Source organism: Phyllobates terribilis, unplaced genomic scaffold (genome assembly GCF_046119375.1).
Source record: "Phyllobates terribilis strain yellow unplaced genomic scaffold, ASM4611937v1 Scaffold_5__5_contigs__length_657084704, whole genome shotgun sequence".
Lineage (NCBI taxonomy): Eukaryota > Metazoa > Chordata > Amphibia > Anura > Dendrobatidae > Phyllobates > Phyllobates terribilis.
The window spans coordinates 152,080,512-152,090,293 of NW_027362765.1; the positions used below are offsets into that span (position 1 = coordinate 152,080,512).

At 40.5% G+C, this 9,782-nt stretch overlaps 1 protein-coding gene across 2 annotated transcripts in view; it reads left to right on the forward strand.

Moving 5' to 3' along the window:
- Positions 1 to 9,782, forward strand: part of HIGD1B (HIG1 hypoxia inducible domain family member 1B) — a 167,799-nt gene that overhangs the window by 155,580 nt on the left and 2,437 nt on the right. Inside the window, exons 2-4 of one of the 2 annotated variants that reach the window (XM_073683217.1) lie at positions 5,645 to 5,804; positions 6,068 to 6,190; positions 8,319 to 8,453. In XM_073683217.1, the coding sequence (XP_073539318.1) occupies positions 6,094 to 6,190; positions 8,319 to 8,453 (232 nt within the window). In that variant the 5' untranslated portion in view covers positions 5,645 to 5,804; positions 6,068 to 6,093. Of the gene's footprint in view, positions 1 to 5,644; positions 5,805 to 6,040; positions 6,191 to 8,318; positions 8,454 to 9,782 lie in introns of both variants that reach the window. The other variant, XM_073683216.1, reaches the window with a different exon arrangement.

The window sequence follows — 9,782 nt, forward strand, 5'->3', positions numbered from 1 at the left end:
CTTTATTGAGGTTCACTGGGCCCCATACAGCAGTAAGGGCAGTAATGCCCTGATGGCGGCCCTGGTGATGGCCACTCTAGAATCTTCCAGGGTCTCTTCTGAAAGTAAACCTTGGTGAACCTTGTAGTTTGCTTGGAATCATTGTTCTGTTAGAAGATACAATGACGCCAAAACTTCAGCTTCCTCACAAAAGTCATGACGTTTTCTCCTAGGATTTCCTGGTGCTTGATTGAATCCATCTTGCCCTCCACATGCTGCAGGTTTCCCAGAGCATCATTGAGTCATCACCATGGTGCACTGTTGGCATCACCTAGCCATCACCATGCTGCACTGTTGGCGTCACTGAGCCATCGCTATGCTGCACTGTTGGTATCACTGAGTCATCGCCATGCTGCATTGTTGGCATCACTGAGCCATCGTCATGCTGCACTATTAGTATCAGTGAGCCACCACCATGCTTTACTGTTGGTAGGGTGTTCTTTTCAACATATACTACATTTTTTCATCTCAGACATGCAGCTGATCATCCATAGGCCTGAAAAGTTCCAGCTTTGTTTCCATAGAACAGAACCCCAAAGCTACTGTGACTTATTTATATGGCTTTGAGCATTCTGTAGCTACAGACTTTTCTTGTGCTTCAAGTTCAGTAGCGGTGTATGTCTTGGGAGTTCAAACTGAAACCTCAGTGCATGCTGGTGCCAAATCTTGCTGCAGGTTCTTTGCAGCCACTCGAGGGTTCTTGACCACCTACCTCTACAGGAATCTGGTGATAACGGGTGATAGCTGTCTCTTCCGGCCATGTCCACATTGTATAGTCAATGGTCCTTTATATTTGAAGTTGCGAGCTATGATTCCGATTTTACCTCTAGGGGCATTCAATGCCTTTGCTTTCTTTTTCCTTTGTTTGTTCAATGCAATGATCTCCTAACTTTTTTGGACCACTTTCTTGACAACCCAAAATATTACTGAATTGTAGGCGACTGCAATGAAGAATGGGATAAGATTTTTTTTTATGCAAGTAAAATTTGACATGTCGTGTATGTAGCAGTGTATGACGACTGGTGAAAATGTAAGAGACCTCCTGAACTACCAGAGATGATTCCAGGGGATAATGTGTGTTTATATATAATCCAAGCTCAGAAAATGTGCGGCAAGTCATTATATCAACAAATACATCAAGTCTTTGCGCAACTTGTGCGGTTCGACAATATAATTTGTCATAGTAAAAATATATTGTACCTTTCCCATGCTCCAGGGAATAACCTGTGCTGCAACCCGGGTCGCAATAATAGTCATAGTCACGTACAGCCATGCTGAGAAGTGACGTAACTTGTCTAAAGCCCATTATTCAGTCAAAGGGCTCATATACTGACATTGTACTGATCTGAACAGTATACCCTGAATCAAAACATCTAATTAGATATGGGCTTTCTCTTTCCAACACATTTTAGGTCTCATGTTCATGGTAATGCCGTGTTCACCGAGCCAATACAGAGGCACAAAGGAATGTATATGGCTAGCATGATGCCTTCATGTGGCACCATGTAGGAGGTTATGTTCACACAGGGTGGAAAATCCGCAGCTCATTAAGATTTTTGCACACGTCTTTTTCTGGCAGATTTCACCTGGATCCCACCTGAAAAAGCACTGCAAAAATGAACATAGTACACAACAATGTAAAAATGACATTTTTGTGAACATGTTCACTCTTTTGTTACTTATTTTAATTGCTTCAGGATTCGGAAACCATGAAGCGGTTAAAGGAAGTAACATGTTCATTCTTGAGGCATTTTTTTTGGAAGCTGCCTTCTCTTTATAGTTAAAAGAATAAAGAAAAACATTGATAGCATAGCCACCATAAAAAATAATGGCAAAACCGCCAGCGAAGCCCACTTGCTTTTTACTAAAGCGACTTCGCCTAGGAAAACCTTGGCAGGTCTGCAGTTGTCTTAAAGATGTCGTGTGAACATACCCTTACAATAGCAGTATTAGGAAATGGATTTTACTAAATCTCATTTACACTCTGTATAGAGAATTGGCACAGAATTCATATGGAAATAATAAACCACCATATTCCTCACATGTCCAACAAGAAGATAATCCATTTATTCCCTGACGCGTCTAGCTCTGCTACATCTAGATGGCAGGCTGAATGGTTGCATGATGCGACCATTCAGCCTGACATCTAGCAGAGTCATTGAGCTGTGGGTGCTAGTGTAGCTCAATGACTCGTGGTGACAGTAATAAGGTGAGCGGAGTTCATAGCCAATGAACTCTGTTCACCTCATTGATGTCAGCGTGAGCCTGCATCTAGATGTAGCAGAGGTAGATGCGTCAAGGCACACATAGATTATCTTCTTGTTGGACAGATGAGGAATATGGTGGTTTATTATTTTTGGTGTTTTACAGGGGACATGGGCTTCAGTGGAATATCTTCTCGTTGGAAAAGTTAGTATAAATTTGCTTTTATGTTTTTATTTTTTGTGATCAAATGGGTTAAAGAGGGGCAGGGAGTGTTTATTTTAATAAAGGAGTCTGTGTCATTATTTCAAATAAAGGACTTTATTCTGGGTGTTTTTTATTTACAATTTGACTATGGGGCTAGTAATGGGGGTGTCTTATAGATGCCTCTTCATTACTAACCCTTGGGATTGATGTCAGCTGCCAATACAAAGCTAACATCAAGCCCAATACTTTTACCCCACTTGCCACCTCACCAGGCAAGCGGCAAGAGCGGAGGCTAAGTGCCAGGCTTGGCGCATTTTATGGATGCGCCATTTCTGGAGTGGCTGAGAGCTGATGTTTTTAGTCTAGGTGGGGGCCAATATCCATGGGCCCATCCTAGTCTATTAATATCAGCCTACAGCTGTCTGCCTAGCCTTTGCTGGTTGTTAAAATAGGGGGGACCCCACGTCTTTTTTTTAGGGGTTCCACATTTTAATAACCAGTAAAGGCTAAGTATACAGCTGTGAGCTGATATTAATAACCTGGGAAGCTCCATAGGTATTACCCCTTCCCAGGCTATAAACATCAGCTCCCAGCTGTCCACTTTCCCTCAGCTGGTTAATAAAAATTTGGGGAGCCCCACAGCATTTTTCTGTAATTTATTTATTACTAAAATACATGTACAGTAAGCTACACATGCACTGTACTAATTATATATGTCATTCACATATTTCTATCTATCTATTCTATGTACATACACTGTGTGCAGAATTATTAGGCAAGTTGTATTTTAGAGGATTATTTTTATTATTGATCAACAACTATGTTCTCAATCAACCCAAAAGACTCATAAATATCCAAGCTTAATATTTTTTGGAAGTTGGAGTGTTTTTTTTTTAGATTTGGCTATCTTAGGAGGATATCTGTTTGTACAGGTAACTATTACTGTGCAGAATTATTAGGCAACTTAATAAAAACCAAATTTAATCCCATCTCACTTGTTTATTTTCACCAGGTAAACCAATATCAGTGCACAAAATGTAGAAATAAACATTTCTGACATGCAAAAACAAAAAACAAAAAATTAGTGATCAATATAGCCACCTTTCTTTATGATGACACTCAACAGCCTTCCATCCATAGATTCTGTCAGTCGCTTGATCTGTTTTCGATCAACATTGCGTGCAGCAGCCACCACAGCCTCCCAGACACTGTTCCGAGAGGTGTACTGGTTTCCCTCCCTGTAGATCTCACATTTTATGATGGACCACAGGTTCTCTATGGGGTTCAGATCAGGTGAACAAGGGGGCCATGTCATTATTTTTTCTTCTTTTAGACCTTTACTGGCCAGCCACGCTGTGGAGTAGTTGGATGCATGTGATGGAGCATTGTCCTGCATGAAAATCATGTTTTTCTTGAACGATACCGACTTCTTCCTGTACCACTGCTTGAAGAAGTTGTCTTCCAGATACTGGCAGTAGGTCTGAGAGTTGAGCTTCACTCCATCCTCAACCTGAAAAGGTCCCACAAGTTCATCTTTGATGATACCAGCCCATACCAGTACCCCACCTCCACCTTGCTGGCGTCTGAGTCGGAGTGGAGCTCTCTGCCCTTTACTGATCCAGCCTCAGGCCCATCCATCTGGCCCATCAAGAGTCACTCTCATTTCATCAGTCCATAAAACCTTTGAAAAATCAGTCTTAAGATATTTCTTGGCCCATTCTTGACATTTTATCTTGTGTTTCTTGTTCAAAGGTGGTCGTTTTTCAGCCTTCCTTACCTTGGCCATGTCCTTGAGTATTGCACACCTTGTGCTTTTTGATACTCCAGTAACGTTGCAGCTCTGAAATATGGCAAAACTGGTGGCGAATGGCATCTTGGCAGCTTCACGCTTGATTTTCCTCAATTCATGGGCAGTTATTTTGCGCCTTTTTTGTCCAGCACGCTTCTTGCGAATCTGTTGGCTATTTGCCATGAAACGCTTGATTGTTCGGTGATCACGTTTCAAAAGTTTGGAAATTTCAAGACTGCTGCATCCCTCTGCAAGACATCTCACAATTTTGCACTTTTCAGAGCCCGTCAAATCTCTCTTCTGTCCCATTTTGCCAAAGGAAAGGAAGTTACCTAATAATTAAGCACACCTTATATAGGGTGTTGATGTCATTAGTCAACACCCCTCCTCATTACAGAGATGCACATCACCAGATTTACTTAATTGGTAGTTGGCTCTCAAGCCTATGCAGCTTGAAGTAGGACAACATGTATAAAAAGTATCATGTGATCAAAATACTAATTTGCCTAATAATTCTGCACGCAGTGTATATCTATTCTACTGTGACGGGTCATACTGTGATTTTACTGTACTTGGCTGATGAAATGTTGTGTTTTCTAGGAAATGGGTGCATAAAAATTGGATGGCACTTGCATGGTCCGAGTGCCATGCCATTTTTTCTCTCGCACCCATTGACTTGCTTTGGCCGATATACGTCCGATATACACGGCAAAACGCAGCATGCTGTGATTTTTTTTCTCAGTTTGATCTGATCTGAGCTGAGAAAAAAATTGCAGATGAGCAGGCAATCAGAATAACATTAGTCAGAGTGCAATCCGATTTTTTTTATCAGATTACACTCGGTCGTTTTTCTTGCAGATGAGTATGAGCCCTTAAAGTAAAAATCCACAGTGGATATTTCCTAGTAAAAATACGTTCTGAGTGGATGTAGCTTAGTTTAGCATATGATGGAACATGTCACAATTGTTATCTCACTGATTCCATATGAAGTTAAAAAAAACAAATAGGGTACTGAGTAGACTCACATACTTTTATAGGTGAGATATTATGGTTTTGCAAACACAGACCATGCCGATGGTATGCACGGTGTATATAACTCCTGTATATTGGGATACATGGATGACATATACAATGCATATAATCATACATGTGTAGGTAAAGGGCTCCTGTCCTGTATAGTTACCAGACTCAGGATCTTGAAGTGACACTTTGGGATCTACTAGATACTTATACTGGTCAAAAATATTTTATGAGGCAGACCGCACGTACTAAATGTAAAGTGTTGGGATTAAGTAAGCAACACTTCTTTATCCCCATTGTGGAAGATCTAGAAGATGCCACTGGGTTAAGGAAAGAGGTGTTTGCCAAATTCAACATTCATCATTGTTTCTTTCATGTGTGTGATAGAGGCGCAGCCTGCGACCCTGACTACCCTTCCCAGGCTCTTCATGGAAAGAAGCCCAGTCTCCCTTGTACATAAAGCACCTCTGTGAGAACAGCATTCAGTCCTAGGGAGTGACCCAGAAAGAGGACGAGGCTGGATGCTCTTCAGATGCATGGCTACTAGGTGGGTATTGAAAGAATAGCTTCTTTTTTTCCCCTCTGGTTATATAGTTTAATTTATCAATGGATATATAGAAATTATTGTTGATCATAATCATTGTTGGCATGTTCAATATATTTCTTATGCACCTGTACCATGCCTACAAATGTCCTAGTAAAGTACTGTAGACTTGTATATATACACTAGTTATCTGATTTAGCTCTTATGTCTATTCATGTCTTGCACTGCTTACATGCCAGCCCTGTGCCATCCACAATGTAACCCAGGGCTGCAACTCTGTGAAGGTGGCAAGATGTCCGCAGGTGGGGACGAGTGGGTCCCTGAGGAGCAGGAATCTGTAACCAGCAAATTACAGCGTAAAATGAAGCAGTCTCCTCTTGTTCCCGTGGGTGAGTAATGACAGAAATACATCCAATCTTACTTATGAGTTATATATCTATCTTAGGGGCCAGAGTCAGAGTGATTACGGCTACATTCACGCATCCATGTGTCACCATCCAAGAGAAATGGACCGATTTTTTTTCTCATCTTTAATTTTGACCGAAGCAGGTAGACTGAACTGTTTTTTTTTCATCCATTGAGCCTTAACAATGTATCAGTTAAAAATGGACAAAGTCTGAAGCACAAATTCTGTCTTCTATGTGTCATCCGTTTTACACGGATCTCCATAGACTTTAATGGCAGAGTCTGATCCACAAAACGGATGAGAATAGGACATGCTGTGAGTCTCATGGACCGGAGACACGGATCCATTTTTAAAACTGATGTGTGTATGGATCAATGAAACTCTGGGGGTCCATGTGCTGTCCGAGAAAAAAACGGACATTAGGACATGTCACACGGATATGTGAATGTGGCCTAACTACAAGTCCCAGCATAACTTTTTCTCTGTGTTGGTTATATTTTATAGATATAGGGTCCAATTCATCATTTACAATTTATTGAAGTCACTTATCTTTTTTTGTCCTGTGGTATCTGCTGAGGTTTTTTCTCCAAATTCTTCAAAATGGCACACGTGGTTCATAAATTTGGTGCAAAATCAAAATTGCTCTTTATTTTTATCTTTAACTGCTTTTTTGCGACTTTCCAGCAGCAAAAGTTGCAAATCCTTGCAAAAATGCGCCAAATTAAAAAATTCGACATTTCGTAAAAGTCACATTGCAGGAATCTGTCTACGACATCTGGATAAGCAAAGTTGTCGAGGAAAAGAAAGAAAAACCCCAAAACCTAAAAAGTGACACAAAGCTTAAGACCCCAATTCATCAAAGCAAATTTGCCAGAATTCTTGCCTAAATTGCTTTGAAAATTTCTGCACAACTCAGAAGTTTTGCAAAAATTTCACCACTTTTGAAATTTTCACTCTAGTTTCTTCCAGCTTTTCCAAATAGAGCTGAGCTGGGGCAGGAATGGGGCACGTGAGTGTGCCGCCACAGATCCTCTAATTTCTGACAAGTTGGGACGTTCCATACTCCAGAAATCTTTACTACAGTCATGGATTGGAGTAAAACTCCTGGTGTGGTGCATGGAGGCGAACGCCATTTGACAAACACTCCTGATTCAAAAAGAGACGTGCGCCTCTCAATCAATCAGGAGCGTCTGACTGCAACACGCCCCATCAAGACCGGCGAGAAAACCAACGGTATCGATGAATCAGGGCAATAGAGAATAAGAAAAATACTAAAGCCACTAAAATGAAGCAAATTGCTACAGAAAAGTGGAGAAACCGCAATGATGAATCGAGGCCATAGTCTGTACCAGATTTACATGGAAAAGGGTAATAGTTATAAAACTTGGGATAAAGGAAGAAATGTACGGATTGGTTACTAAGTACTTGGCACTCAGAGGGATGATAAGAAAAAAATGTATTCAGGTTTATTATTTTCGTAAGCAAACAAAAAGGATGTATTGATAATGTTTTGATAATGTTTTGATCCCTATAACATGGACCATCATCAGATACAGATTGCTGTGAATGTCAGAAATAGTCCTGAGAGGATAAGGGCTGAAGAATTGCGACTTTAGTAGCTGAATGAAGAGTGCTTTTCATACCGCGACCCAATTCCACAGCCTTTATCCGCTCAGGACTATTTCTGACATTCACAGGAATCTGTATCTGATGAAGGTCCATGTTATAGGGACCGAAACGTTATCAATACATCAATTTTCTATATGCTTATTGATGCAGTGGAACCCTTATTGAAGCACAATTCTTATTCAGAGGAATGCCATATATCTATAATGTCTATTGATTCGTTACTAGTAATGTACAAATGTAGACCGAGTCCTAGCAGTTTATACAACTCAACACCAAATGTACAGATGAGATACACTCTGAGTTGTGTTATTTCATGGAACAGAACTAATACCCTAGAGGAAATTTATCCAAACGTGTGCAATTTGCAAATGACAATTGTCGCACCTGGCATAAAGCAATCAGATTCTAGATGTTCTTTTTTTTTGGAGACCCCTTTTTTGAAAATGAAAGAAGCAAACTAAATGGGTGCTTGATCTCTGCAGGTCTGGCTGGATTTGCCATGATTGTGATTTATGGACTTTACAGACTAAAACAACGAGGCAACGTAAAAATGTCTGTTCATCTAATTCATACCCGGGTAGCTGCACAGGCCTGTGTGGTAGGAGCCACTGCCTTGGGTAAGTCTATGTCACAATACTCATCTGCCTCAGTATCAAAACAAGTCGCTATATTTTACCTATGAATGCTCCATTCAGACTTTTTGGTCGTGCAAGTAAGGAGGAACAGGTGGAGGTGTTGAACTGATGGGGCCCCATATTTTGTGATCAGTGGTGGTCCCAGGTGGAAGAATAAGGGCACAATTGGGCTCTACTAACCACTGGGGTATTGTATAATAGGTCTATACACTTGCCCATGTACATAACATTTTTTTTAGATTGTCCACGCCTGACACAGTCTGTCTATAAGCTCTATTAAGGACCATAATGACATCTCAGAAGGGCCAACTATTGGGTTCTTGCTATTTGGCCAGAGCAGTGAGTAGTTGTAACAGCGGTAGACCTATGTAAATAGGATCACAAGAAATCTTGCAAAACTTTGACCAGTATCGCAATCTAATGACCTCCATCAGCCATAAGACATGGGAAGATGATTATCATGGCCATTGCTTATTTTCCCTCCAGCATTGCATATTCCCTTGTCTTTATGGTTCTTCTTTTGCCAGACACCTTTGGTGGTGACGCTGCTACCCTGTTACGTGCATGTTCATGCCTATAATTTTTATCAGTATTGGTAAAGCTTTATAGCATTATCAGTCTGCAGCAGTCACAGCTGAATGTTTGCACGTAAATTTCTCTTTGTATGTGACTATTCCGCATAAATCACAGCAATGACAGATCAAGAGTTAATGTTCAGGAAATGCAAAAAGCAAGATCCCAGGAAGAGGGTAAATTCCAGAATATGCATTGAGGGATTAGAGAGCCTGGAGCAAGGGCACAGAAGGAGCATGTGTCAGCAGAGAGTCAGTGGAAACAAGATCATTACAAGTCATCACGTAGGGCTCAGAAATAGGAAATAATCCTGTGCTCTACTGATGTAATAATGTGGATTTTTTTAATGGGTTTTTCCTCCAACTCAAATCAAAATTACATATCAATTTCACTATTATCAAGATATTAAGGTTTTGGAATTGCTTAGAAAATAGCATGGTCTAGCTGGCTATAATGCACATCCTTGGGTCCTTCATGATTTAGGATTATCACACACATGTTTTGGAGTGATTTATTTAAAAAAATATATATATTTAGATTTCAGTCCTCAGTGGTTGATACCTTTTAATGGCTAAGTGAAAAGATGGTAACAATTTAAGTTTTCGCGACTACTCAGCTCTCTTCATCAGGCATAGTATAACACGAAATCTGAAGACTCACATATTTATGCACAATAGGACACAGAAATAATGAAATTGATGAGACAAAGTGACATGAATCAGTACTTTGAGTATGGGA